Source organism: Eulemur rufifrons, chromosome 17, assembly GCF_041146395.1.
Source record: "Eulemur rufifrons isolate Redbay chromosome 17, OSU_ERuf_1, whole genome shotgun sequence".
Classification (NCBI taxonomy): Eukaryota; Metazoa; Chordata; class Mammalia; order Primates; family Lemuridae; genus Eulemur; species Eulemur rufifrons.
In genome coordinates, this window is record NC_090999.1 from 88,244,463 (window position 1) to 88,272,160 (window position 27,698).

The 27,698-nt window shown below is 39.2% G+C and overlaps 1 protein-coding gene and 1 non-coding gene across 2 annotated transcripts in view; both read left to right on the forward strand.

Annotated features, from left to right (window-relative positions):
• PRDM6 (PR/SET domain 6) overlaps positions 1-27,698 on the forward strand; it is a 96,323-nt gene that overhangs the window by 38,821 nt on the left and 29,804 nt on the right. Inside the window, exon 3 of the mRNA XM_069492439.1 lies at positions 26,466-26,593. Within this exon, the coding sequence (XP_069348540.1) occupies positions 26,466-26,593 (128 nt within the window). The remainder of the gene's footprint in view (positions 1-26,465; positions 26,594-27,698) is intronic.
• On the forward strand, positions 9,622-9,683 carry LOC138398512 (U7 small nuclear RNA). The gene has a single exon (XR_011235993.1). It is a non-coding gene; the product is annotated as a U7 small nuclear RNA (small nuclear RNA).

Consider the following 27,698-nt stretch of genomic DNA (forward strand, 5'->3'; position numbering starts at 1 on the left):
ATGATGATAAGAGTTATTTATTGATATTGAATGCTTATTATATACTTAGTACAGTGCCAGATGTTTTGCATCTAAGACAGGGTTGCATCTCAGCTGTTCTCTACTAGAAGTGAGTCCTTGATTTAGTTGTTTAGCCTTTCTGTGCCTTGAGTGCCTCAGAGATAAAATGGACATAATAATAGTATCTTTTCCATAAGGCAGTTTGAGGCTGAAATGAGTTAACCATATATAATGCATTTAGAACAGTGCTTCACAGAGTGAGCAGCCTACGAATATTAACTGTCTTTATTTCTAACCTGGGCATTTCTCATTCTGAAGTATGTGCCCTTCTTATAACACCTATCCTTCTTGAGGTCATACTTAAATATGTTTATGTAGAGAGATCCAAACTTCCTTTACTATTACTAGCTGCATTTCTAGTTTTTTTAGTGCTAAGAATCCCATCCGTTAACACATGGGTGCATAAATATGGAGAAACATCTAAGGCCTTTCAAAATTAGAATTATTGCTATTCCAATTAAATTAGAATGATCGCTTTTCACATAAAAAGGGTAAACCATTTCCTCCAACAGTGAGTTATGTGGAGATTTGTGTGTGTGTGTGTGTGTGTACACGTGAGCGTTTCCTCTTTCTAACTTATCAAAGAGAAGTTTTCAAATCTTGGATTTTCTGCAAGTACCTTCTAATGGGTTTCCTTGTTTAGTTTTCACAAGAGTAGGTATATCATCCCCACATCACTGGTGAAGCACTCTCAAAGTGTGTTGACATTGCAGGAAGCTTTGAATGTTTCTAAATACATCGGTGTTTTCTGCTGAGTGGTTGGCACAGACTCAAAGAAATTGTGCCTACACAAGGTAGTTTCCAAGTATGATTTCTGACATGATAGAACTACAGTTGTACACGTGTGTGTGGATGTAGTCAATATCTTTTAGAGGCCCTGTCTTTTTCTTAATATTGTTATTTTAGAGGTCTTAATTATTAAAAAATTTTCTTTCCCAGATATACTAGCTTTTTGATATTGTTTTTCTATTTTGTCAGCATGTAGATAATATATCTTTACAGTTGTTGAAATTTGATAAACTTTTTTTTTTGAGTAGAGTCTCACTCTTTCACCCCAAGTAGAGTGCAGTGGCATCATCATAGCTCACTACAACCTCAAACTCCTGGGCTCAAGCGATCCTCCTGCCTCAGTCTCCAAAATAGCTGGGACTACAGGTGTGCGTGCGCTATGACGCCTGGCTAATTTTTCTACTTTTAGTAGAGACAGGGTCTCGCTCTTCTCAGGCTGGTCTCTACCTACCGAGCTCAAGTGATCCTCCTGCCTTGGAGGAGGATTACAGGCATAAGCCTGTAATCCATGGTCTGTAAACTCTTACATGTTATGTTTAACGTATTTTATCTTGAAGGCTATTCCCTGTACATTTTGTCCATCCAATTCTCCTAGTCCACAAAGTGTACAACATTCCTATGGTTATCTCTCTAGTCAAGGCATTGTAAGGAGAGAGGGCACATTAATATTGGTAACACATTTTGTGTTTTTAAAAGAAGATACAAAGTCAGCAACACCCAGTGCGAGAGGGCTGTGAATATGAAAGTAAAAAGGAAATAGTTAATTGATTGCAGAAATAGTGTTAGTCATCTTTGTTATCATCTCCTTTTCCATTTAAAATAAAGTCTTCTTATTATCCTAGGTTATGCATTTTGCAAGCTAGGGGGACAGTACTAAGAATCTCACATAAATTCTTCCTGTGCAAACATTTGTTTCCCCTATAACTGAGAGAACAAAACCACCTTTGATAGTACTAGTAATCTTAGCCTTTTGTAACTGAATGAGTAAAAGCTTCCATCATAGAAAGAATAAAAAAAAAGGTTGTAGTAGTGTACTACATTTTGCTGAAAAAAAAAGACAAAAGAAAAAACATAACCCAAATATCTTTTTTTATTAAAAGTCAGAATTAGCATTGCAAATGCAATCCAGAACTTCAGAGCTGTCACTTAGGGTGAACCTTTTGATAAATTGGATCTTGATATTTACCAAAAATCTATTAAAATACAACCAATAGTGTGTTTGTTTATATGTTGACAAGATGATATACACCCTGAAGGTCAAGGGTGATGTGAACTGTTATGGTGTTCTTGTCAAAGTAGCTACAAAAGGGGGGGCTATTTTAAGAGTTTTGATGGAATAATGGCTTCACCACAAGTGTGACAGCAAATGCAAGGATCATCTTGAAAAAGTTCAATTGATTTGAAACAAAAATATGTGATGTTTATCAATCAAAAAAAAAAAAGGAAAGTCGCCTCTTCTGTAGCGTGTTAGAAAGTTGGCAGCTCAAATGGAAAAACAAATAGTGAAATTAAACAGAAAAGCATTGATTTAACTTCTTGGGTGGTTTATCAAATGCCACAATGAACTTTTCATTCTGTCTTGTCATTTATTAATTACCTTCTTTTAATCAAACCAGTTAAGGGTCAGTTTACAAACTTTTGGGTTACTTCTTTGTAAATAGTGCCAAAAACTCAAAGTCATATTCTTTTACTAAATATCTTTCTCTAATTGTTAGCCAAGTTGTACTTCTTTTCCCCTTATAAAAACTCAAAATGTGTCTGGACGATAAATGTGGGATTTAAATAATATTTTTCCCAGCATGATTTTCCTACTACATTTGGGTTCCTTGTTGTCTTTTTCCTAATAATTGCAATGGCTTTAATTATTGGAGACCTTAACCCCAAAATGTAACATCAAAAAGAATGTGGATGCATGAAAAGTCAATTAAGCTTTTCAGTAGAGATATTTATTTTAGTGCCTGAAACTAGCATCTAGAAAAAACTGAGTAAAAATTGTACATGTTAACTTCATGCACAATTAAAGTATATTAAATTTATTTTAGTGATGAGAATTGGTTTGGTCTGTTAACCAAATATGAATAGATATAAGAAGATAGATTCAGATATTAGATCCCCTTGATCTATTTAGAAAGCATTAAAATTTTTATGTATTTTAAATTACAGTAGCACACACAGAAAGCTAATTTATGGGCATATTTGATTTCGTTTTTAAAAGGTACTGAGTTTTTTCATGTGTTTGTCATAAAATGGTTTAATTAAATGAAATTAAGCCAGAATAACTGTAAGCAAACACAAAAACTATTAACCTCATATCTCTACCAATCATTTTTAACAGAGAATTTCTGCTAAATAGTATGTGGTTTAGCTCCCAGGAATTAATTCTTTGAGTACGTTTCAATAAATTGGATCATCTCAAGTTACCACTCTGCAGGCAGAGATGTGCAGTGGAGTGTTATGTAAGACATCAGTGTTTTAAGAAGCTAATCACATCGCAATGCGGGGACGTTTAACCTGCAGTGGTTGACACATTCAGCCTCCACAGGCAATAAGGACAACCAGATCTTATCAAAATAATGCTTAAAAGGAGCAGAGGTATTCTTTGGAAAAAAACAAAAAAATAGAACAACTCACTGATCCCACACTCCTTAAGCGATTAAAACTTTTGTTGAAAACAAATGATCTCTGATTGTCTTGATTTAAAAGATCATGATCATCCCAGAGTTAGTAATTATTAGATGGTTTACACAGGCTGGAAACCATAACGAGGTAAAATATATGAAAATATTTTGAAAACAATAAAGTCCTACACAAGTGCGAAGTGTGGTCATATGAACAAAGCTACCTTTACCTATGTGCATTTAAAACATTTTACTCGTCCTATCAGAGAGATGTTTAGAAATCAGCAACTCAGACAAAAGTGGTAGTGGAACACCTTTAAGGCTGCGTAAGACTTGTGAAATTCACTGCTCCGAAATAACTAAAGCTGTTCCCCAAAACAAAAATAAAACAAAATAAAATAAAACAGAAAGGCATCACTGGCTACAAGAATGAATGCAGAAATTTCTCTACCGAGGTGGCTCCACTCTGTACACATGTCCGAGGGCTAAGCTCAGCTTGGTATTAAAAACCTGTGGATTTAATAAAACTTGAGAGTGTGTCCATTAATGGTTGCTGTAGATAGGAAGTTGGTAATGCAGCACGACCTCCCCCACAACTCCCTACCAGAACCCCAGGAACTATATCTCAGCCACTCAACTATTACTAAAGCTGATTAATCAACCCTGACTGCTTTGAAACAAAACAAATGATTTAAGAATTAAAGTTTCTGTATCCTATTATCAAACTCATTAAGTCATCTCAAACTGCTGAATTTTGGATGAATTTCTAAATTCCTGAGAATCTATTCATACACACTTACCCCTCACCCCCACATATTTATCCATGATACACAAATATTAAAATAACCAGACCAATCCACTTGGACAGCAGAGTTCAACATAATTACTTTAAAGTTTCATTAGTTTGTTTTGTTAACTGTCACACTGCCTTGGGATATTTAAGAAAAAATTTTATTACTTTTTCACTCTCACTAAAGTAAAGGAAATTAAAGTATTAAAATTATATTTGCAGATGGTCTAAGATCTTACAGGAGAAATGAAACTTTCTTCCTAGGCCAACTCTCACTGTTCTGTTGGTTTTTGCAGAGGCCTCTTTGAAGTGAGAGTGACCAGATTTCTCGTGAGAGTTTCGAGGACGATTTCAATTATAAGGTTATATTTTCAGCCCCATCCAACTCTGAAATTAGACCTTTATCTCCTTTTAGAAATCATTCCATTTATGAGTTTTAAGACTATGATCGTGACTCTAACTTTGAATGTATTCTTCAGCATGTTCCATGGTGACCCACATCACTTCTATTTGATTTCTGCTCTGGCCGTTTTCATGTGTTTACAGGGTTCATGGTGGCTGAGAACCGCAGTGAGATACACGACATTATTCACCCAATAGACTGCTTTACAAAGTGAATACCCAAGAGGCCAGTTCAAGTGTTCTCATTGTTATTATTTCCTTTTCTTTTGTAGAAAGAATGAAAATATAAAAAGAAAAAATACCCAATTAGAAGTTGTTTTTAAGTAGCCAGTAAATTTAAGAGATTTCATATATATTTTAGCACATTTGACTTTATTTTGGAGAGCCGTTTGACCATAATTTTTCTTTTTGATTTTAATCATCCTTTTTTGGGCATAAAGGGCTGGAGATGTAATGTTATTCAGATTTTTATTATTTGCTCTTTGTGCTAGAAAAAGGTTTTATGTTGCTGATTTTATTTATGCTGAATTTAGACAAAAGAATACATGTTGCAGTGTATTTCTTCTCTGTTTCCATATCATTTTCCAACTGTCATTTACTTCCCATATTATTTTTGGTGTTTTTTCTCTCTGTCTCTCCCACTGCTGTCCTCATTCTAAAGTCCTGCTAGCAATGCCTGCATGGGCCCTCAGCGGCTGAGAGGCACCCCAAATTTGTAGTGTTGTTTGGTGGCAAAAGCCCGCACTGTAGCCAAGTTCCCAGGCCTTCAACTCCCAGCTACATCTCTTCCTAACCCCATAATCTTGTACAAAGTACTGCTCCTCTTCGTGCCTCAGTTTCCTATCTGTGAAATAGGTTATCAGATGGTTGTGAAGATGAAGTGAAATAATGTATGTTGCATTCTTGGAACTGTCCCTGACACAAGATAAGCACTAGATACGTGCTTGCTGTCATTTCCCAGTATTTCCAAATTCCGCGCACATTTGTGTGCACGTTAGGATGTGGAAGATGAAATTAAAGCATTAAATTGGGAGTTAAGAATCCCAAGGCCTGTGTGTGATTCTGCTTTGATTTACTGTGCAAGGTGACTGTACAAATCACTCTCGGAGTCTCGGGATCATCAAATTTTAGGATTTAGAAACTTTTGAGGTTATCCTGGCATTTTACTTATGGATGAGCAAACCAGGAGATCCCCAGAGCTTAAAACGACTCACCCTATGGCACACGTAGCTAGGGCAGAGCTGGCCACGGAAGCCAGTGCAGTGTTCTTGCTTTTTAAGCCAGCATTTTCCAGCATGTGGCATGTTGTGGTAGTCAAAGTAATTTTAGATAATATACAGAAAAATGTTTTTGATATATCTTGTACATCACATCCACTACTTTACAAATAGTATTGCTTAAGGTGAGTCTAAGTACTATGAACACATTGATTTAAAGTCATTTCAGAAGAGTATTAAGTGCTAAGTGCGTAATGGTACAGGCAGTGTAAAGATATAGCACAAACCACGAATGCTGGTGCTGAGGTGTGGGAAACCCTGCCTACTCCAGGTTCACCCCCCTCCCTTTCAGATATGGACAGAGGCCAGGATTATGTGACAGCCCACATGATTTTCTTTGGGGCAAGATTCTTTTTTCATTCATGATTTTGTGCCCAAAGATAGGTAACTTCTTACGCCTGTGGAGTTTCTTATTCTAATAACTTAAAAAAAATAAGCTCATGAGTGAATATTGGTTAACCATATGACATACTGTTCTGGAATCCTAAGTGCAAAGAGGAGCAGAAGCTGTTGGCAATTGCACCAAGCTGAGGAAAGTGTCAAACGTACTTTAGAAGGAAAAGGCAGATATGAAAACCAAAATGTCAGGAATGGTTCTGATAGCAGGTTATCTTATCACATGCATATGAGCATTTACCCATTTGCTTTCAGCAAAGATTGTTAAGTTCCTATGTCATCTCTTCTCTTTATCTGTGTGTATACACAGGTAAACCCTATTTGATGCAGCAGCTATATTTTTGAAATATTATGCTCTGAATTTTTTTTTTATTTGAGTCATACTTTAGGGCTCTGGAGAAGTTGGATGTTCTAAGGAAAAGTTTTTTGTCAAGCAAAATTATTCCTTTATCTCTTTTGTAAATTTGAATTTTTATATGCCACATTTTTTTAAAGCAAAGCAGACATAATCATAGAACATTCAATATCTGAGTTATTAAGATGACAAGCGTTTGGTTTTGTTTCAGTTTGTGCTCTTTGCTGTTTGTTTTTGAAGCATGGAAAGAAGCTACTGGGGATGTCAGCTGGTCTGGTGGAGAGCAGCCGCCTGGCCCGTCCTAACCCTGGTTAAGCTGCGCTTCCCCCCCGCCCCCATTTAAAGTGCACTAGGTCATTTTTTAAATGAATGAAAATTTTATTATTAAATTCACAGTTCTTTGGCAAATAAGAAAGAGGAGAAGTTTATTATCCCTCAAACTAGAGGTTTAACACATTGGCTGCCACACAGAAAAACCAGAAACTTTTCCTTGGGGCCACAGTGTTTTATTATGAAAATAGAATAAAAACCTCAAGTGTAATTTAAAGGTAAACAAAAATAGAAAAACAAAATTTATTGACTTCCATTCATTTAATCCATGTTTTTAGAATTAAATTGTCGACGTTAATTGTAATAATAAGAACGTCAACAAGACATTATATATGCTTCCCGTGGCCCCAGGGTCCAAACTAGAGTGAGTTAAATACAACTCTAATGGCAGTTAATGTGTTCACTTGGCTGAAATGAGCTTTAAAGTATTAAATATAGTACAGAATCTCTCAGTAAATCCCATAGTAGGAATTATGTCCTTTATGAGGTAGTCTATGAACTGATCTCCTCATGGGAACATTCAGAAGAGGCACAGGTATAATTTACAGATGATATTCAGGGAAAGTTAGGTTTTGCATCCATGTTTTTAATATATGTGTGTGTATGTATGTGTGTGTTTGTGTGTAGTTCAGCATGGTGAGCTCCAGAGAGCGGAGGATGTGGATGGTGTGGTTCGTAGGATTTTGCCATTCTTGAAAGGGTCTTTAGAGAATCATTTCTTTACTGTTGTATGCTGACCCAGTCCTCAGGCACACAGGCTTCACTCACAGTGTACAGGTTGTGCTGGCCCCTCGTGACTTTATTTCTATAGAGTCACTGCATCTACTGTTTAGATTCCTTTGACTGATCCAACCAGTGCTTAAAATGTGGGGACTTGGGGACTTTGGGTTTATTACAGGTGCAGAGTTGAATTGAAAGAAGCCAGAGACTCTGGAACCAAGATGAGGTTGAACTAAATAAGAGAGAGGAGCATGAGAGATGGGCTGGGTGATGTGGACGGATGCCCTGGAAGGGGCAAGGATGGGTGGCACAAAGGATGCTGCAGGAACGGTCTCCATTTGATATAAATGTTTTTATAATTTGTGAAAAGATGCTGACATAGTTGTAGCCCTTATTCAAACTGCAGTAAACCTTGCATTTGATTTGTTTAAAAAAAGAAATTGTGTAATTGGTAGTCATAGTTTATATCAAACCATTCAAAAAACACACTCTAAGCACTATCGCAAGCTCATAGACTTCCTAAGTGATATCGTGATTATATCACAATTACTCCAGCTTATGAAAAAATGGGTTAGGTTCTAATATATAATAACATCTTTAATCTGAAATTAACTGTACTTGGCCAAATCAGCTTGCCTGTATTTTCTTTCACAAAACATTTGGTCTCAATTGTAGTTTTCTTTCTTCAAAAAAAAAAAAAAAAGGTCAGAAAAAGTTCAAAATGACATGATGGAATATATATTTGTTTGGAAAAATGATCTGGTTATTGCCATGGCAGATATATTAAATTTTTAGGGTTATGTGATATAGTTTTTATATTAATACCATCTTTGAAATTTATTTACATGATGTAACAGTTCTGATGGTTACATTACATCTTTGAAAGTAAAAATGTACAAACTAGCAAAGATTTATGCAGCTTCTCAGCAGGACAAAATTATTCAATTTCAAGGAGAAAAAAAGATATTTGCTGGGTTTTAATTATACCATTTAAAAATTGACATGTATTTAATTTATGGCAAAAGAAATGCAAAGATGGCTTATAGAAAAAAATATTACCTGATAAAAAAATGGCACATATCTTGGTAAGGCTATATATTTTTACTTCCTGATGAAATTATTACAAAGCAGAGTTCTGAGAAATATGTTTCATGAATAAGACAGAATCTTTGTATTCAGCCTTCTCTCTGGTGCATGGAATTGTTTTACATATTTACTCTTGCTGAGACTTAGGTTTGTAAATGGCTTGCTGATAAAGAAGAGGCAAGTTGTTAATTCTTAAATAAATTATAATTATAGATATTATTGTTTTTAAAGTTGTTTATTAGCCTATTCTTTCATCAGACATGTCCCCCTTTTAAAATGAACCTCAGATTCTAAGTTAAATTTTTTTTTTTAATGAAGTCAATTATTTTTAAGGGTCAATCCTCGTCACTGTTACAAGGGTGATTGTAGAAACTAAACTTAGAAAATATAAACCTTGGGCAGTTTATCATGATTATGATTTCTTGGTTTATAAACCCAGTTTTGAGTAATTCTATCTCATGTTCAAAATTGTTCTGTAAATGAATACATCAAATTCTGATTGAGGATATGGGAGTAAAATTATTTTCCCTCTTTAAAATATTATTTTAACTTAAAAAATATGGCATGATCCAACGAGAAAAATTTGAGATGATTTAGAAATTTGAAAAAGGATTTTCAAGTTTGAATATGCCTCAATTAATGAAACATTATTTGATACTTTGCTATTTATATTTTTAATTCATTGTACAATTAAAATGATTGTATTAAAGTTTTTCAGAATTTGTTATGACTTGTGAAAGGAACTTTTAGTCTATACAGTAATGGGAGTCACTGAATTATAGAAAAACTAATTTTTTTTAGTGTTACAGTTCTTTTAGAATTTGTCTAGCAGGTTTTCCAGTCCTTACCGGAAAACCCCCTCCAAAAAAAAAAAAAAGAAAAAGTAATTTTTATTTTTCTAGGAATTCCCTTTTGTAGTTGTATAGCAGGCACTGTTCTCAGCACTTAATATGCCATATTTATCTTAATCCTTACACACCCTGTAGAGTTGCTGATACTCTGTTTTTATACATGAGAAAATGAGTGTGGAGAAACTAAGTAACTTGTCTAAAATCACACAGCTGAGGGCTGATTCCTGCTGTGCCCAATTCCACTTAACACACAATACTTGAGGGTCCAAAATTCTCTGACATTTTCTTTGATACTTAGTTTTTCCGAAATATTGAAGCAGAAGGAAATTTGTTTTGGAAAGGAAAATTGAAACCCACCAGTAAAAAATAATGACAGTGGTGCTGTTTACTGAGCACTTACTATGTGTCAGGCACGTATATGGATTCTCTTATCTCATCCTCACAGAACCCTTTGAAGTTGATATTAAGATCTTCCTCATCTTCTAAATGAGTTACATGTTTTACTGAATCTAAGAGTCAGGCCCAGGCTATCTGATTCACTCTACTACCATGCCTCCTTTCCATTTAAATCTAAGTGTATAGATTATACATTTATATAATTGAATTCACTTTCAGTTGTATGGAATTTTAAGGAAATATAACTTTTTAACAGTTTATTCATGAGCTAGTTATACTCTACAGCTTGGAAGGCATAAATTATGATTGAATTTGCATAGGCCTAATAAAAGATTATGTGACTTAGGGTTATGTTATCCTACCTCCCCCTTATTGGGTATTGAAATATTTTTTAAATATACTTGAAATGGTTACATTATGGCTTTTATCCTTCTAGGTGCCGGCAGGCAAGTACTTATATTTAAGACACATTTACGTAGTCATCAATTCGTGGGATCATAGATGTTGGCTGGAAGAACCCAGAGATACCAGATTTAGTGTCTGTGCTTCACACTGGAGGATATGAAGAGTCAGGTTAAGTGATTTACTAGGTCACAAAGTTAGTACTGCCAGAGTGAGAATTAGAACCCAGGATTCCTAGTTTGTAGTTCATCTACCAACTAATTAACTAGAAAATATGAGAGCATAGGCCAGAGGAAAATAAACAATGTCTTAATTTATAAAAACTTTACAGGCAAATGATTCTATTGGGTGGGCTAATTTAATGTGATTTTTATGTTTTCTTTTTAATAGGAAAAATGGTGGCATCAGAGGATTTATCAAAGCTGAAAGGGACTGCTTTGGTGTTTTAATAACCATTGACTCACTAAATCCAGCAATAAGCTGCACTAAACGTTCACAGAGCTAAAACACAGAGCTGCCCAGTGTAATCTGGCCCATTCACATGATTTCTAACCTAAAAATATCTGTCTTATGAAATCAACCAACCAGAGGACTCTGTGCCAGTTTACTTTTTTAGTGGTCCTATAAATGCGGTCAGAGATTTAGGTAAAACCAGTACATCAAAACACAATTGCAATGAAATACAAAGCGAAAGTGCAGTGAAAGGAACACAGGAAGCCCAGGGTCTGCAGCCCAGGAAAGGAGGAAATGAGTGCGATCGAGTACTTCAGAGACCAAAGAAACCTGTCAGTCTTTGAAGAGAACCTCCTCGAAAGTACATAAAACACCCCAAGAATTCTAACTCATCCACAGATGTTCTCATTTCTATTTCTCCATTCGGTACTCTCCTTTTATCTGAAAGTGTGGGCTTTGGCAGTAGTTTTTAACATGTGTGTGTGTATACACACACCCTTTGAGAATCTAATAAAAACTATGAACCTTCTTCCCAGAAGATTACTCATATACCATACACTGTTTTGTTGAAGTTTCAAGGTATTTGTAGTCTTGCTTGAAACCTCTCTATGGACCCCAATGTAAGAGATTCCTTTTCATTCTTTCCTTTCACCCCACAGACGTTTCCTGTGGAAAGAAGGCAATCTCAAGTTTCATCTAAAAATTAGGAAGTGTACAGGTCATAACAATCCAGTAATTAGATGGCTGCTTTTCTTTGGGTGTTGACGTTAGTCATAACTTCTGCTAACCAAAGCGTTGGTAAACCTTGTGTCCCAGACATTCAGGTTTACTGGATCTCTTGGTCAGATTTCCGGGGAATCACACCGTGTGGACTCGAACACCTATCCAGAGACACAGGGCTGTCTCTCTGTGGGAAACCGTGGCGTCCCGGTGCCGGCGGCACCCTTGCCAGGCCTCTGGCCCAACTGTGTAAAGGAGCTTTATTAACAAGCCCCGACCAGGGCTGTTTAGAGGCCTGGGCCACTTCCATTTCTTGAGACTCTTGATACATTGAAAAATGAAAAAATGCCAAAAGAGGGTTACAAAAACAGTGGTGTACTTTAAGTGTTTACCTTTAACAACTTAATGCTTTTAATACCAGAAACATAGACTTGTGCTATTCATCAATTAATTGCAGGATTTATAAAATGTTAATTTGTGGTTTGCTGCAGGGAGTGTGGTCCTGTCCCAGGACCCAAGTGCAGAGCTGTGAAGGCCGCCTCCTCTCACCCTGTCAGCCGGCCTCTGGGCTCGTATGTGTAACCTCAGTTGGAAATGACTTCAAAGGTCTAAATTCGAGGCTCTTGGTGAAAGGGGGGCTGAATGGCCCTACTGGTCCCCTGGAGAGGAAGTGCAGACAGCGTTTCTGAGGACAACGTGGGGTTGCCCCTGTCACCTGAATCCCTTCCCTTCTCCGGGAGCTGCCGCCCTGACGGGGAGCCTGTGCTCCTGTCCCGGGGTTGCAGCGGCACAGTGCGTGGCCTTCCCCTGCGTCTTTGTAAGGACCAGAACAGCCATCTGTGAGATAGGAAGGGTCCCGGGAATGGTCATTTGTCCTCCCCGATGACAGATAACCTCAGCCCTTACTATGGTCTTTCAAATTCCTTTAAAAGGTCATTGTCCCCTTTGAAGCTTCACTTAAGGACAAAGCTCAACATGCAGTGTTCTCTTCAGGAGTAGCCCCTTGAGCCACCTGCACAACCAGGTGTAAGTCGCAGCTGCCAGGACCCTTAGGAGAGCCCTGGGCCCAGAAGGGAGGCACTGGAACGTGACGAAGCATGACGAAGCATGACGGAGTGTTGAGAAAGAGTCACGGAAAGGAAAGGCTGGGGGTGGTAACAGTGATCTCAGCATGGGACGTTTGGAGAGAGGCAGGTCCATGCTAGGCTCTGGGGAGCCACTGGCCTGTCCACTGACTGAAGTCTTATCCAGCTGCCCGCTCTGCAGATATTGCTGGGTATTTTTTAAGGAAGTGTTAATTTTAGTCAGGGAGGCAAGGCACACTTTTAAAAATAACATTGCACTCCATAAAATTCTCCAGTTGGATATTCAACTCTGCTGTAGCTGTTTTGGCCCTCCCAGAGAGTGGGGAGACATGGTCCAGCCCCTAGTACTTGGGTACCTAGAGACATCCTACCCTTTCATCCATATCCACCTGACTGTCCATCCATTCATCCGCCCATCCATCCAAGCAACCAACCAACGGACAGACGTTTACCGAACACCAGGCGCTATGGTGTTCTAAGCACTATGTTAAAAACTACGGACACCATGGCGAACAAGGCCAATTTTATCCTTGTCCTCATTGAGGTTATAGTCTGACAGATTTTAATCGACTGTTGGTTTAATGCTACTTTGAAAGTCCAGAATTGTTTTAAATAATTGGCTTTGACTCTCTCTTCTTAAGTCCTGATGTCCTTTCTGAAAGTTGTAAGGGATTACCCTTTCCATACCTTAAGAATTCCATTCTAGACAACAAATGTTCAAAGATTGGATGGGAAAATCTATATATTTTGGTGCCAGAATAAATATCTAATGATTTGTTTTGTGTCTCTCTCACTATTACATTGTAAATTACTTGAGAGCAGGGACTGGGTCTTATGTTTGTTTGTTTGTTTGTTTTTGGAGACAGAGTCTCACTCTTTTGCTCTGAGTAGAGTGCTGTGGCATCAGCCTAGCTCACAGCAACCTCGAACTCCTGGGCTCAAGCGATCGTCCTGTCTCAGCTTCCCCAGTAGCTGTGACTGTATGTATGCACCATGATGCCCAGCTAATTTTCTGTTTTTAGTAGAGATGGAGTCTCACTCTTGCTCAGGCTGGTCTTGAACTCCTGAGCTCAAGCAATCCTCCCACCTCAGCCTCCCAGAGTGCTAGGATTACAGGCGTGACCCACCTCGCCTGGCCAAAGACACTTATGTTTTTAATGCCCTACACCACGCACTGTGGCTGGCACATAGTGGCTGCTCGCTAAATGTTTGTTGAAAGAATGCTGTCTAGGAGGTCAAAAGTCTAAATTTGAGACTCATTCTTGCTGTCATCACCTTCTATCCTTGGTGCCTCATCTCCTGGATCTTGATGTGGAGGAGACCTATGGCAAGCAAAGGTGTTTGATCTTGGCCAGTGGGGGCTCTCGAACTCTTTCTTGAGTGCCCTGAATCGGAGGGTTGGCTTCCTCTCTGCCACTGTCTTACGATCCAGGGCAGGATGGTAGACATTGGGAATTGAGTGCATGTTCAGCACTGTCCTGACTTGACATAAGGAATGTCCTCTAAATTATTTAAGATCTGCAAATACGTTTTCCATCCTCAGCAGATGGTCATTTGCCCCTTAATAAAGCATGCCTGACAATCACACTTCATTGGTGTGGTTAGGCAAAGAATGTCGTAGACTTAGAAAAACATAATAATTTAAAGAGTGACACATTTCAGCAAAGAAATAAAGCTGTAGACGGCTCCGAATCGAAGTAAAACCATAGGAAACCATTACTTCATTGGGACAAACATTCCGTGTCCTTAGAAAGTTCTTACTAAAAACAGCGGGTGAGCTCTAGGGCATGATGTGTGAGTGTCTACACATACATGGAAGTAGTGTCTCTGATTTTTAAAGGACGTTCCTTTTACAGACATTTCCCACTTAGTACAATGTAAGTATTTAATATGATTGCTGGCTAACAATAGGAGTTTGCACCTAGGCTTTGGTTTAAGCTGCCTCTTGGAAATCATATTCTTCAGTAGCTACTGTGCTGAGGTATAAAATCAGTGACAGTTTCCACCAAGGTCTATTCGGTATTGCACCCGCTAGATTATATAAACCAAAAGTTTCCACTACAACAAAGAGTTAAATAGTTCTCCCGAAGATGTGTTGCACAGGCCATATGACGATTTTAAGTGCGTCACCACGTGTGCATTAACTTGAGCGTGTTATTTCCCAGTTCTCAAGTGCAGAACTGTGTGGCATACCATTATAGGTGACATACAAATCCCATCAGTTCACACCGCTATTATTTCTAGGATTATTTTAAGAAAATAATGGTCCCCTTTTCTGTTTGGTAGATAACGAAGGCTTTGTTTTTCCAAGAGGAGGAGGATGCAAATTAAAATTTCTCTGTGGTTTACTTTATAAAACTGATACTTTCTCACATATAGAATGTTTTTGTTGTTTATTTTTTCAAAATCTACCTTTCACTTAGTCGAGAAAGGATGGTGAGCAGCTATTCACGTTTGCTCGTCATAGTCTGAGATCAGCTGCAAGCAGCATTCTCTGATGCCGGGGCTGAGATCATTGCTTCCATCTCAGCAAAAGTGAAAACGAGAGAAGCGCGAGAAAGGCCAGAATGGGAGGGGAGCTGGAAACTGTGGTGTTTCGCTCATTCATCTCAGTATATGGAGAAAAACGTGGTAACAATGAAAGCTGCCTTTTGTTTCCGGTACACACAATGCATGGCAGCGATCTTTACAAGCCCCCAACGGCATTTAATAAATATAAGGTACAGATTTTCTTGATTATTTAGAGTTAAATGTTTACTCAAGCTTTCTTAAGAGTTTTTCTTCAATCACACAGAGTTCTCTGCACAGAAAGAATGATCAAATGTCCGTTTTTGTAATGTGGGCACAGTACGGGTGAACCAAGTTTTCACAGGAGCGAAATTCATTTCATTTGTAAGTGTATTTAGTAGAGGCTAGGACTTGGTTGCTTTAATTTAAACTGGGTTTTAAAAAAAACTGGATTTAAGCAATTTTTAAATGGGTAGATTGTGACAAAGAATTTTAAGTTTGTGATATGCATTAACACTGATACTAAAGAAAGAGAAAGAAAAGAATAGAAATGAAAAAGAAATTGCTGCATGCGAATATTTCCAAGGTTATTCTTAGCAATGTCAGTCTACCATTTTTTTCCTTTTTAGTGTTGATGTTGTGTGGACACTGGAGACAGTTGTGCACTGTGGATAGTATGGCTGCAACGGAGGAGAGAGAAAAAGATAGGTTTGCAGCAGTGCCTGTGGATGGCACCAAGCCAGTGCCCTGAAAAATGGCAAACATGTCACAGCTAACAGCTGGATGCAGAACTATTTCTCTTTAATTTGGATGGATAAAATTTTTTCACAGCAGGGCACTCTCAAAAGAGTACAACATCAAAGAGGGCGGGTCTCACCAGTCAGACATCAGCTGGCTCCAGGATGGAGCAAAATGAATGAACTGTCAGGACTTTTCCAGCATATATGCTTTTGCCAAGTGAAAAGTTAAAGGTTCAGTGGCTTGTTCAGATCACAGACAAAATCCTGATAGGGGAAGCCTAATTCCCCAAAGTCTTCCTCTGATCAACAGACGGAGGATGTCTGAGGAAGACTCCAGATTGATGGATGGCAGGCTTCGTACAGACGGCCAGTCCATCCTCAGAGATAAGTGGGGTTCACCCCCTGCTCAGCAGTTCCCAGGAGCTCCTGAATCGTGTCGTAATCCTCAGAGTCACCAGCTCTCCTCTGCTAACCTGACTCTTAGCAGCAGCTGACCCACAGTGTGACCAAAATACCCATTTCCATTTCTTCACATGGCCAGTTCTGATGAAGGCTCTGCAGACGCCACTACGGGTGTTTTACAGTTTATTGACACTTTTCAACTGTTTTTCTGATTACCATATTTCAGTCTTGACTTATATGTTAGTATTATCTGCAGACTCAACATAAACCTCTAATGATTTTCTAATATTTCTGGAACTTGATGAATGTGAATTGACTAAGTACAGTATATAGCTTTATATCAGCATTACTGAAAATACAGCAACGGTGTATATAACCATTACTCATTTATTTTATGGGGCATTTATTACTTGACCCTTGAAGCCTTGTTTTAGAATCTTCACATTCCGGACATTCCAAAATATTCCAAACCAGAGTGAGGAGACAGGATTTTGTTACTAGAAGCAAAACCAGAATAAGTTAATTCTAAAGGAGGAGGAATAAATTATCAAAATGAAAAAACCTATAGTATCGTATATTTGTGAAAAAATTGAAAAACTGAACACAAATCATATGGGCACGCTGCCACTGTTTGCTTTAATGAGAAAGCTTTTATTATAAAATAAGCATCTGCATCCATAGTCTTAGGCATTGCCTGTTTTATGATGTTCCTGGTCATTATGGCCCATTGCCAGTGCGCGGAGAGAGGCTTTACCTAGAACGGGAGATTTGTGCCTTTATCCATTGCGTGGTTGCTGGTTGTGTAAATTTTATTAACAGATTAAGTAATTCACACCAAATTGACATTTGCTCTGAAAATAGGAATTTGTTTGATAAATGACATTATTAGTCATTATGAACATTTTTATGACTCTCATTTGGAGAATTTCGGATGCTTTTAAAGCAAGAGCTCTGTTTCTCCCTGATAGGACAAATGGAATGTGATGAAAAAAAGCAGTAACATGGTAGCCTATGATTCCGGAGGATTTTACATTTACCCAATGTATGGCAGTACCTGCAGGCAAGTCACCTCACCTCTCTCAGCCCGTGGGTTCTTATCTGTAAAACAGCAATATTCCCCGCCTCCCACAGGGGCAGTTATAAGACTCAGACAAGCCTGTGAAAGCATTTTATAAACTCAAGCGCCACATCTGTGTGTATGACACGCTTGTGAACAGCTGTTCTCTCTTTGTGTTCAGGTGGAGGCAGATGCTTTCGCTCCTTTTGAAAGTTTTGCTTTGTGATCTCTCTCCTCAAGTCTTGATTTAGCTTGATTTGAAACTTTAAAAACAAAGCGGTTAGAAGGCCCTGCCCTTCATCTGAGCACGTGGCGTGTTCATGTGGAAAGGAGGCACCTCACTGGGGCTTCCTTTGGCCAAAAACGTCAGTGACGTTGGAGGTCAGGCAATCCCGCATGGCAGGTGATGTTCAGCGAGAGGACGACTGGGGTCCTGAGCCACAACTAACTCAAACACGTGTGATAAATGCTGTCAGTTTCCAGCGTGCTCCAGAGATGTTCTTAAGGCGTGGCAGCTGCCTGTGCTTTTTGGATGACAAAGGGACACTGCATTAAACTGTAAACTGATTAAATGTACGAACTGGAAATTGTAGGAAATTCCTTAGTGTTTTCTGGACAGTAGTTACATTTATATGGTGTTGTTTGTTTGTTATATTTTGTTTTTTAAAAAAGATTCATGTGGGAGGTAAAAGTATAAACGACTGTTTTACTGTTATACCCCCTTGATGTCTTCCCAAGTCTTTTTCTTTCTTTTCTCTCCCTCTTTCTCTTTCAACAAAAGTTTATTTCCTGGTGTGTACAAAGCCTTGTGTAAAGTGCCTATGAGTGAAATTTTAAAAAGGATTAAAATGTATGCCTGCCCTCCATGAGCTTATGGTCTAGTAGCCTTAGCAATGATTTATTTGTATACACTATACATATTGTATTGTGGCCAGTGTCCAGGAGCAGGCTGGTGGATCATGGCTGGGCCGACATTTCTCATCTACTAAGGATAGCTAATGTTCTTTGAGCTCTTACTGGTGCCTAGCACTATTTTAAGTCCTTTACCTGTACTTGCTTATTTGATTCTCAAATCAGCCCTTTGAGGTAGGGACTATCATTAGCACCATTTTTTTTTTTTTAAAGAAGGTGTCTTCCTCAAGAGGTTAAATATCTTCCCAAAGCCACATTGCCACTCACCACTCATGGCAGAGCTACAGTTGTAACCCACGCACATTGAAACTGACCTTGTGCACTCTACCCCTATGGTATCCCATAATTGTAGTGGCTTATATTGTGTGTTTTCACTGATAATACTTAAGAAGTTCTCCTCAAATAATTACACTTTTCACACTTTTTTGTTTTTAAAGACACAGTGTCGTGCTCTGTTGCCCAGGCTGTAGTGTAGTGGCATCATCATACGCCTCTACATCTTACGTTTACTGCAGCCTTGAACTCCTGGGCTCAAGCAATCCTCCTGCCTTAGCCTCCCAAGTAGTTGGGATTACAGATGTACACCACCATGCCTGGCTAACTTTTTATTTTTTGTAGAGATGGGTGTCTCACTATGTTGCCTAGGCTGGTCTCAAACTCCTGACCTCAAGGGATCCTCCCACCTCAGCCTCCCAAAGTGCTGGAATTACAGGCATGATCCATTGTGCCCAGCAAGAATTGTTCTTTTAAGTAAATGGTTGTAGAGCTGTCCATGGACTACAAAATATTATGCTTGTACCTCCTGACACACAGAGGAATCTCACCTGGGCACACAGTTGGTTTTTCAGTTGTGTTTCTCAAATTACTAATATACTTGACTATTGAACCCCAATTTTCTGAATTTTATAGAACCATGGAGCTGCATAAAGGCAGTGTGTGGAAAATAGGTAGAGGAGCTCTGAGAAACCGTTTTTGTTTTTTTTTTTATCTCTTCTTCCTTGGATCCTCCATGAGCTGTGCAAGGATTTTAAATAGGGCTGAGTTCACAGGTCTAAACTAGAAAACTTCAATGACCTGGCCCTTTTCTGTAGTAATTGTTTATTACATTTTTAATCATCAGGTGAAATTCACCTTTGATTTCATAGAATTGAAAGAGGTCGGCTTCAAGGAGGCTGTAATTTTTTCCTTTAAACCCTAGTTGTTAGTACTTAGAATCAAAGTTTAATTGCATTTAATGGTAATTTCTTCTAAGCTTTGAGTAAAGTCCAAGATCTTTAAGAACCTATAGAATTATTGTGAGAATTCACTTCAGTTCACTTCAGCAAGTATTGAGTTCCTCCTCCGTTCTGGGCCCTGTGTTAGATGTTTGGGCATAAAATATGCTCCTTCACCTCAGCTGCTTGGCAAAAACCGAAGGAGGCTGGCACTTCAACACACAACCAAATGCCGGTGTCTGGAGCCTTGGCACAGGGGTATGCCAAGACTGGGAACATAGGAGAGGGAGTCTGAAATGCCTCCCCACTCCCTGTGAATTGGCCAATCCTTTTTACATGAAACCTTTGGATCTCCCTACCCTATCACCATGCCAAAATTTAGGGACCCACGTTCTGGGAGGAACAGATTCCGGTGTGAGTTGTAATTCAAGTTCCTTTTGTTTAAGGTCATTGGCTGTCTTCAGGGCATTCACAGCACTAAACTGGGAGAGGGAGGCCTCAGCACATTCCCAGGCCGAGAGGCAGAGAGGTGGAGAGCACGGGAGAAGGCCTGGAGACAAGGCCTGATGCTGTCAGGGACTGGTAGTCTCACTTTGCTGAAGTCACTCTCTTTTGGAGACCCCAATTTCCTTATGTGTAAACTAACCGGGTTGCAACAGATGGTCTCTGAGGTCCCTTCCAAATCTGATATTCCTGGGCTCTAAATTTAGCCACGGCACTCAGCGTTCTAGTAGAAGAATTGATGACTGAAATATTCACGGGGGCCTTATCTGCTGGAGGACATGCTCTGCTGTGGTTTTCACACAGGGTCCCCCAGTTCACTGCGGGTCCCTAGATATGTCCCGGGAACTGTCTCAAAGAGCAGTTGTGCTGGTGAGGGACTTCCACCAACCCCTCCGTCTTTAACTAGGGCAAAGACTGTCATCTGTTTTTTTAGTGGAATTGTATTTAAGACTTCCTTGTATTAAAAGGTGTCCTTTGCTAAGAAAGATCTTTGAAAGCCTGTGATGGTAAAAATGAAAAAAAAAAAAAAAAAAAAGAACCCTGCACTCCCCTTCACTGGAAAACTACAGAACAGAGAGCCTGGATCTTGGGTCAGATGATGTCTTCTGGGCAGCACAGGAGTGATGAATGTTTGCAGTGTTTCTAAGCTGTTACTTCAAATAGTTTTCTTTGAAAGTGTCCCCAGCCGTAACAGACTGATTTTCAGTGGTTGCAGTAATTCCTTTGCAGCTAGGGTTACAGATGTAAATGCTTAGCGAGGCCAAGCGGGGAAGTCAGTTGGTGAAGTCAGTAGCACGTAAGACAATAGGGGGTGGTGGGGACTAGGGAACTGGAAAAGCACCTGCCCAGCCTAAAGGGGGCCACCTTTTCTCAGCTTCAGTGGATTATTGCCAAAGATTGGGTACTCATCTTTTGATTTTTCAGGAGAATTTAGAAATCTAAATCAGGTAAAATGGTAAATTCACACCTCACAGGCACAATGCACACTATCTGGGTGAAGGGCGCACTTACAACTTTGACTCACGTACGGTACAAAAGCAATGTATGTAACCAAAACGCTTGTACCCCTGTAATATTCTGGAATTTAAAAAAAAATTAATACACTGTGAGGGAAAAACAAAGTTTTTCTATTGCCTGAATTTAGCCTGAGATCCACTAGTTTGCAGATCTTGCTTTGGAGAAACCCTTTGCGCAGAATGACCAATACACACAAATTCTTATCATCCAGAATTTGGTTTTCTTGCTATTATGTTAGAATGGGTTTAAATCAGTCACTGGCTTGCATTGTTTCTAGGATTATTATTGCTAATATTGACTGGCGGCCTTCATAAATGACAAAGCCGGGGACAAGCCACCGACGACCAGTTGTTGTAACACACAACACTATTTTACTCCTGCTGTTCTCATTTAAAGTAGATTTTGTTCAAGGGAAATAAGATCATGGAAGAGAGTGGTGCTTCCCCAAATCCAAGATCACAATAAAACTCCTTTCTTCTGGTGGTTTTTAGTGAGTTCCATGCACGGTTTGCAGTGAACGAGAATTTGTGTGGTATTATTTCAACCATATGTATGGTGTCCCAATAAATACAACTGGATTGAGAATGGTTAAAATCCCCTTTACAAGGTGAGAATTAGCTCTCCCCCTTGCTTATCCTGCTACTCCCACTGATAAAAGAGAAAGTACAGACCGAAAGCAATAGTTTGAAAATAGCAGCAACAACAATCACAGAATCAGAGGCTGATAATGTAGTGATACCTATTGCACATATTTTCCCAGGAAGATAACACAGATATAGATTTTAACCTTGTGTAACAGAGCTTCTCTGTTTAACCAATGCATGCAAAACTGCATCACAAAAAAGGCGGGGTGGAGGGGCTGGATTTTCTTTTCATTTATTTTTCTTACATTTTTTTGGGGGGGGGAAAAAATCAGAAAAGCGCAAAGTATAATACACAGGTACCCACATACAGGGCCCAGAAAAAGTGAATGAGTATTAGCACTTTGACATGTTTGTGTGAGAATGTTTTTTTAAAGAAATGAAGCATTTCAGATAAAATATAAGTTCCTTTGTTTTCTTTCCATTCCCTTGTTTTCAAAGGCTGCCACTCTGAGGAAATTGTCAGAAATCCTTCTAGTGTGTCTTCAAAATTTTGCACTTTCTCTCTCTCTCTCTATATATATATATTACAATATATGCTACTATAAAATATACTATTTAGAATGTTATTTTGTATATTTTGAAATTTTAACAAATGGCATCATAATCAACAATCTAGAACTTGATTTTCTCAATAAAAATTATATTTTGATATTTATATCAACAAGATATAATACAAATAGGTCTAGTTCATTAATTGTGTTTTACACTATTTTATTGAATAGATAAGTCACTGTTTACTTATTTGATAACGGATATTTCTGTTACATCTAATTGTTTGCTGTTGCAAGTAGTGCTGCAGTGAGTGCCCTTGAACTTGTCTCCTTACGCACATGAATCAGAGTTTCACTGGGGTAATTTCCTAGGAATGAAATTGCTGGGCCATAAGATATATGCATTATCAACTTTATTTAGGTATTGCCAAATTGTTCCCTCACATGGCCATGCCAAGTTACACTCTTTTTTAGCAATGCTGGAACTAGTTTTCTAAAACAAATATGCCAAGTATACTTTCTATAATTTTGAGGGTTTTGCACTGTGAAATTTAACCTTTTTCCCAAGCGTCCTGTATGTTTCTTCACATGTATTAATATTTCCCCCACCTTCAAAGGTTCATTTGTTTGGCTTTCTTAGAAAGTACAGAACAAATAGCAAAACTTTGTTGTTCGTGTTCATTCAGAATAATGAACACAATTTTTAGCAAAATTTTGCTGTATTCAGGTGTTCTTTCAGAATCTTTTCCTTAATCTAAATTTAACTCTCTTTCCTCCATTCTCACTGTTTAAATGAATAATATTTCTGACCTTTTCCACATTTTCACAGGGCCTGGGGGGGGTTGTCTGAACACTTTGTGCATAATTTTTGCTATTTTTCTATTTTAAATCTTTTGAAAGGTAATAAAAACAAAATAACTCTTGATGTTGGCATTAGTTCATCTCCTTAAATTCCTTGAGTTTTTTAGACCTATCAGATATCTAACTTAAAATTTCATTTTAGTGTCACACAAATGTAGATGTTAATGCAACCTCCAAGAACAACTTCCTGAACCCAAAACTGTTGCTGCAAATCTAGACTGAAACCTGTTGAAACATTTCCCCCTGTAGTTCCTTTGCTCCTACCAGGAAGAGTGTCAGCCCCAGTCTGGAAGTTCAGGTACTTACAGAAATGTTTTTAAACTGAGCTCTTAAGTGGTAACAAAGTTGAGCTAATGGTAGAGACTAATGATAGGGCCCCAATAAGTATCTGGAACTCTTTTGAGAAGTTGTTTTTAGTTCCTGTTTAGCATTCACATTCAGGTATCCTGCTTTTTAAACATTTTATTCTCATTATACTAAAGGAATGAACAGAAACAGGCATCAGAGCCTCTGACCCATTGCTGCTCTTTCAAGGAACACTGAGTTTTACTATAAAACTCTTCACAAGGCAGACCAGAAAGAGCTGGGAATTGTCTTGAGCCAAATACAAAGGCACTGTGTTTCGGCCTCTCTAAATAACCTTGGTAGGAGGTGCTGGTCATATTAGCAAGCTGAGCCTCCTTGAGGAAACCTCACATGCTATAAATATGTGTTGTTACGACTTGACATTTATAACATTTATGAAACTTTTGTTTTTTGGGGAAGTTGAGTGAAATGAATGTAATCAGATGTGTGTTTTGAAAGATCCCTTTGGCTACGGTTTAGAGAATGGCCGGGAGGGGGCCTGGAGAGGCTGCGGGAGATCGGCTAAGAGGCTCTTGCTGTATTCCCGTGAGAAGGAAGCTCGTGGGCTAAGATGGTAACAGTGGAGAGGCTGAGGTGGATGCACATGAAAAGTACGTAGGAGGCAAATTCAATTGGATCTGGCGATGGCTGGGCTCGGGGGCTGAGGGAAAGAGCAGTATCACGGTAGAATGAGTTTCCTCAACTCTGGATATGCAGTTATGGGATTTAAGTAGGTGCATGGGATTCACGTCACAGGTTCGTGTGAAATATTATCATAGCAGTATTAGCTGAAGCCAGAGAAGCCCAGCTGCATGCCATTTGCTACATTGTGTGATAGCTGGGAAAAGCCCGACAAATGGCATTCTACTTTTCCTCAAGGCAAGTAGCAATTTACATTAGGCAAGCAAAAATTGTAGTTTTCCTTGTAGTCACAGTATACTTAGTGAGGAAAGTTATTGCTGAAACAAGAGTGTAGGAGGAAACATGTTTTATACTCATCTTCAAGATGGACTGGTTAGTTAGTGGCTAGTGTTCAAATGAGCTAACAGTTAAGATGGCCCCTACTACATGTCAATGTTAGAGCATTTTACTTGCAGTTGAGGACATTGGCTGGAAACACACAGGAGGATAATTACATGTACTTCTCAAAATGCTTCGTGGCACTTTTCACCAGCAGTCCTTATGGAAGGTCTATTTATGGGGGAAGGGTAGGGCAGGCGTTTGGCCATCAACATTTTTTACTCCATTAAAGATGAATAGGGGCATTAAGGGACCGATGGCTTTGTTCAATATTGCATTGTCTGTCAACAGCAGACTCAGAGTTGAGATTTGAATTTTAACCAGCTTCTTAAAAAACAAAAACGAAAGAAAAAGAAAACAATAAAAACAGAAACAACTGCAGTATCATCTAACCTAAATATATTATTTGTAATTAGATTGCTCATGTAGCAGATGTATCTAACACATGAAATGTTTTCCATTGTCCAAAAACTACGAAAAAGAAGTCATTAGCCTTAAATGTAATCCAAGAATCTCTTCATTCTCCTCAGGCTAAACTTATCATCAGCTGTGATCACTCTGGTGCGTTTACCAAGTCATAACTTCTCAAACAATTATTTTTATTAGATTAATGTTTGTCTTTTATTTGTGGGAGTTAGTGGAAAGGTTCGGTGTGGAGAGGAATGAGTTCAAGAAAAGAAAAAAAAAACCCACAAATCTCAGCTGTTTTAAAATGGTGATAGGAAAAAGAAACTGTCATCACTAAGCCCTTTGGTGCCCCCAGAATAGAAATACTGAGCTAAATTAATATGAATGATTATACTAATTTGGGGGCCTGAATGTAACCAGTGAGGCTCTCTGTAAGACTTATTCTCCGTGTCTGTTTGGGAAGGAAAAGCAGAAGGGCTGACTAGCCAGCGTAAGAGACACGATTTCTCAGGCTACTCTGGGGAACACCTCAGTAGCTACCAGAAGAAGGATCCCACTGTTGATTTCATTTGAAAAGGTCCAATTGTACAATGGTCCTTCTGAGAACTGTACCCCTAAGAAACTCTTTTAACTGCCCCTTATTTCCTGGATGCCACTGGGACTGAAATGACTGTCTAGAACTGCTGTGGACATGTAACCTTCTCATCTCCTGCTCCCCTAGAAACCACATCCCCCCAAAGTGCCCTGGATCTGAAGTGGTTTCTGGAAGAATGAGCTATTGTCTCTGCTGTCGGCACTAACTCCGTGATTGCTTGGCTAGCTAGTTGTTTTGCATAAGACATTTTGTCCCATGCCTATTGCATGGTTTGAAGTGGATTTCATTTTCTTGAATGTGATCTTGAAATAAAATCTGCTTGAGCTGATCTAAGGCAATAATTATTAGACCAACTTCAGTTAAGAAATTTAAAATCCATAGGATAGGAAACAGTTATTTTTTTCTTTTCCTTTTTGAGGGTCTCTCTTTTTTGATGACTCCTCTCCTAATAGTTTCAGGTCCTGACAGCAGAAGAAGTCCTACATCTTCTGCGAGGTGAGAGTCCATTTATTTCATCTGAATCAGGTTCTGATTTACCAGTTCCTTACAGCCGAGTCTGCCTTCTGCTAGGTGTCACCCAGCTTGTTGAACAGTTACTGCCTCCTAAATGCCTTCAAGCAGTTGTGTGTTGGAGACGGGGCCTCTTAATGTGGATGTTCCAACCATGTCAGTGTGGCCTCTTCCTTCAGCTTGCTTTGTTTATCCGGCAGCTCATTACTTAAGACTAGCCTGTCAAAATAGGTTAAATATTCTTTGGGAAATACGGTCACATCCTCGAGATACCACAAATATGTTTAATACAGGGAAGATTGGCTTGATAAGAAAAACATGATCGACTTGCTTCACCAAAAAATATTTTCCTGTTATTCTGGTTGAGTTTCTACAAGCATCAATAAGCACCAGCAAACCTAAGGGCAATAAATTTGTGCAGCAGACACATAAAGACACCAAGGGAAGCAGGGAAAATGATTGCTGATGATTCGTTCTAACTACTTGACCTTCTGACCTCTTCTCCAGATATATGACCAGGATGGGACACTACAGCACTTTATTGATGGTGGGGAACCTAGTAAGTCGAGCTGGATGAGGTATATCCGATGTGCAAGGCACTGCGGAGAGCAGAATCTAACAGTAGTTCAGTACAGGTAACGTATATCTTGATTTACCACCTATAGAGCTGAAGCCTTGGCTTGCATATGCAAATTCAGGCTTGCCGCTAGTGGTTGGAAAAATCCTGCAGACCTCTGCAGGGCCTGGCAGACACTGTTTGGTAGGTTCTTATCACAGTACTTTCATGAGCATTCGGATTCAAAGTGCCAGTAGACAACTTCCTTCACTCAGTGCACATGGTAACGTTACTTCCACGTCACTGTCTGAACTTGCACGGTGGCCTAAATGAGTCCCGCAAACCCACTGGCGTGGGTGGTTTCCCCCAGCAGATGTGTACGCAGATAAGTGGGAATTCAGAGATTCAGCTCCGGGCCCCTTGCTTTCAGTCTCCTTCAGGCTGTCTCCCCAAGGGGAACAGTTTCATTTGCACAAAGGCATGGGAAAGCAAGAACTCTCTACCTTCCCAAGGCCACCCTTCCAAAACCGTTATGCTTAGCGGCCATGGCGGAGCTGGAGTAACTCTCGTGCTCTCCCTAAAAGGTGCCAGAGCTTTGGGTTTGGCCCTTTGATGATGTAGGGTACGTTGCAGATGATAAGGCGCTTCCAGAGTGTAGAGAAGCCCCGGTTTCCTGAGATGTATGGGCAAAGCCCCAAGGGTGATGGAGGCGAGGCGGAGCCCTCCCCATTTCCCGCAGGGAGTTCCTCGGGGAGGCCTCGGGGCGCTGGGACCAAGGTGCGCTCTCCCCCTGCTAAGCCGCTCTCAGCGCACCTGCGCCCAGGCGCCTCCACGTAGTGCTGGAGAAGGCTGCGGTAGAAACGAGAGGGCAGAAACAAATCAAATAGGAAAAAATCCCTACCACTGAGCCTTCTTTTCTCAAAATCCCTCGAAAACATGTGCCGTATAAATATATGACCTCAGTTATAAACAGCCGTGTTCCCTTTAGAATCAGAAGCAACTGTTTAGCTTTATTAGGCACCACGGACACATCAAAGCGGAGGGCTCTGCGCTCGGCAACTTGGAGTCCTGCCTATGGCTATTTATTTTCCTTTCCTTTTTTTTTAAAAAAAAAAGAAAATGAAGCTTTTTTTTTTTTTTTTTATCGTCTTCCCCTTATAGGTTAAAGGCTACTCAAATCTGGC